General features: G+C 38.3%; 1 protein-coding gene across 1 annotated transcript; it reads right to left on the reverse strand.

Annotated features, from left to right (window-relative positions):
* Window positions 1-614: 614 nt before the first annotated feature.
* Window positions 615-1,544, reverse strand: LOC118575563 (vomeronasal type-1 receptor 2-like). Its single transcript, XM_036176057.1, has one exon. It carries the CDS (start codon window positions 1,533-1,535, stop codon window positions 615-617), a length of 921 nt encoding a protein of 306 aa, XP_036031950.1. The 5' UTR covers window positions 1,536-1,544.
* Window positions 1,545-1,757: the final 213 nt, after the last annotated feature.

Here is a 1,757-nt window from a genome sequence, read left to right on the forward strand (position 1 = left end):
AGCATTATTATGATGCCAAAGCAGGTAAAGACAGAATAATAACAAAGAAAATTTATAGGTCATTGTCATTGATGATACAAAAGTTCTCAATAAAATAGCTAAGCAAATTCAAGATCATGTCAAAACCATCATTCAATTTGAATTGAAATCTATAGAAGGTGAAACATATTAACATGATTTTTTGGTACTGGTGAAGGCTAAAGCAGTTGTGATGGGACCATGGCCTCCTGAAGAACAAGTTCATTGCCAGCTATGGATTCAATTTTCCTTGCTGTTAGAATGTGGTACACAGCAGTGCCTGTGACTTCACCAAAAAGTCATGATGGAAAGCAACAAGATTGGCAGATTTATTGATAGCATTTTTTCCTGGCTCCTTCAAACATCAGATGGGCACTGGGAAGACTCTCCAAGCTGCAAGTTCAAGAATGTAAAGGATCTCAGCTCATTAAGTCTGGTGATTCAAGCAAATGACAAAACTCCCATACTCATTTTGGTTAATGATAGAAAGACTAGGTGCTACCTTCTTAACATTCTGAATTGAATTTTTGAGTGTGATTGGGGAGTAAGCTACCAGATTTGAAGCAAAACATATCATGTAAACGCTTAAAATAAGATTAAGAGGTTTTATTCCTCATCCCAATCAAACTGAATCTGGACAGAATGGAATAATGTTTCATAAGAACAAAGGGTCCAAAAGATGGAAAACATAGAGAAGTGATGCGGGTGATATTCACAAGCCACCAATTTTGGTTATACAAAAAAGTAATGCAGCCTTTTAGGATGGAGGAGAGGGTATAAAAAAACAGAAAGGTAGCCACCAATGCCAGAATGTTCTGGGTAGCTCTGGACTCAGGAGAGGTTCTGCTAAAAGCAGTACTGGTGCGGATGTGTTGGACACTTTGCTTGTGTCTATACAGGATGACAATCATGGAGCTGCTGGACCAGGTGATCATCACAGAAAAAAGGATTTCAGGAAACACAAACAATGCTACATAGAGTGAGCCACTGATTTCACCACTCCCTACAATTGAGCAGTATCCAAAATTGTATTTTCTTGTGGCATTTTTACTATTCCTTTCAATGAAAGGATACACAAAGAAAATGAAATTTATCAACATGTAAAAGACCCAGAGAAGGTCAATGGAGCATCCAATGTACTTTGCAGCTTTGAATTTATGATCTTTCCAACAGAATCCCCATGGATTGATTGTGATGGCTTGGAAGACACTAAGGAGGCAAATGGTGCCAATGGACACACTTCGCCCAAATCTTTGAATGTACAATAGGAGCTGGCATCCGAAATCATTCAGGAATTGCTTCAATCCCCAAACTGCCATTGTGTGGGGCACTCCTGCAGAGAGAATGACCAAGGCATTGGATGCCATTAGGTGCATGATAATCAAATCTGTCGGCTTTAGTTTACGTTCTCTGTAGTAAAGGACTACATAGTAGAACATAAGTGAGAGATTTCCCAGAATTCCAGTGGTAGTTTGTGATAAGAAAATAATTCTAATTGCCAGATTCCATAAATCCATTATGTCATTCAGCAAAATTTCCTTTAGAATATGGCGCTGCTATTTCTCAGTCTAATTAATAATGACAATTATTTGCACCCTAGATTAGTAGAAGAAGCCTTTAATTCATGCACCAACTCAGAGCCTGAAACAAAGAGTCCTTTAATCTCAGGAGATCAACATTAGACCTGACCACTTAAAGAGACCTCATCCCAAAAATTTGACAGGAGTAGTTACTTTCCA

The sequence above is a fragment of the Onychomys torridus genome, unplaced genomic scaffold (genome assembly GCF_903995425.1).
Source record: "Onychomys torridus unplaced genomic scaffold, mOncTor1.1, whole genome shotgun sequence".
Taxonomy (NCBI): domain Eukaryota; kingdom Metazoa; phylum Chordata; class Mammalia; order Rodentia; family Cricetidae; genus Onychomys; species Onychomys torridus.

What these genes read in the sequence shown, in the direction of transcription:
- LOC118575563 (XM_036176057.1), bottom strand. Translation starts at nt 1,535, where the DNA reads ATGGATTTATGGAATCTGGCAATTAGAATTATTTTCTTATCACAAACT.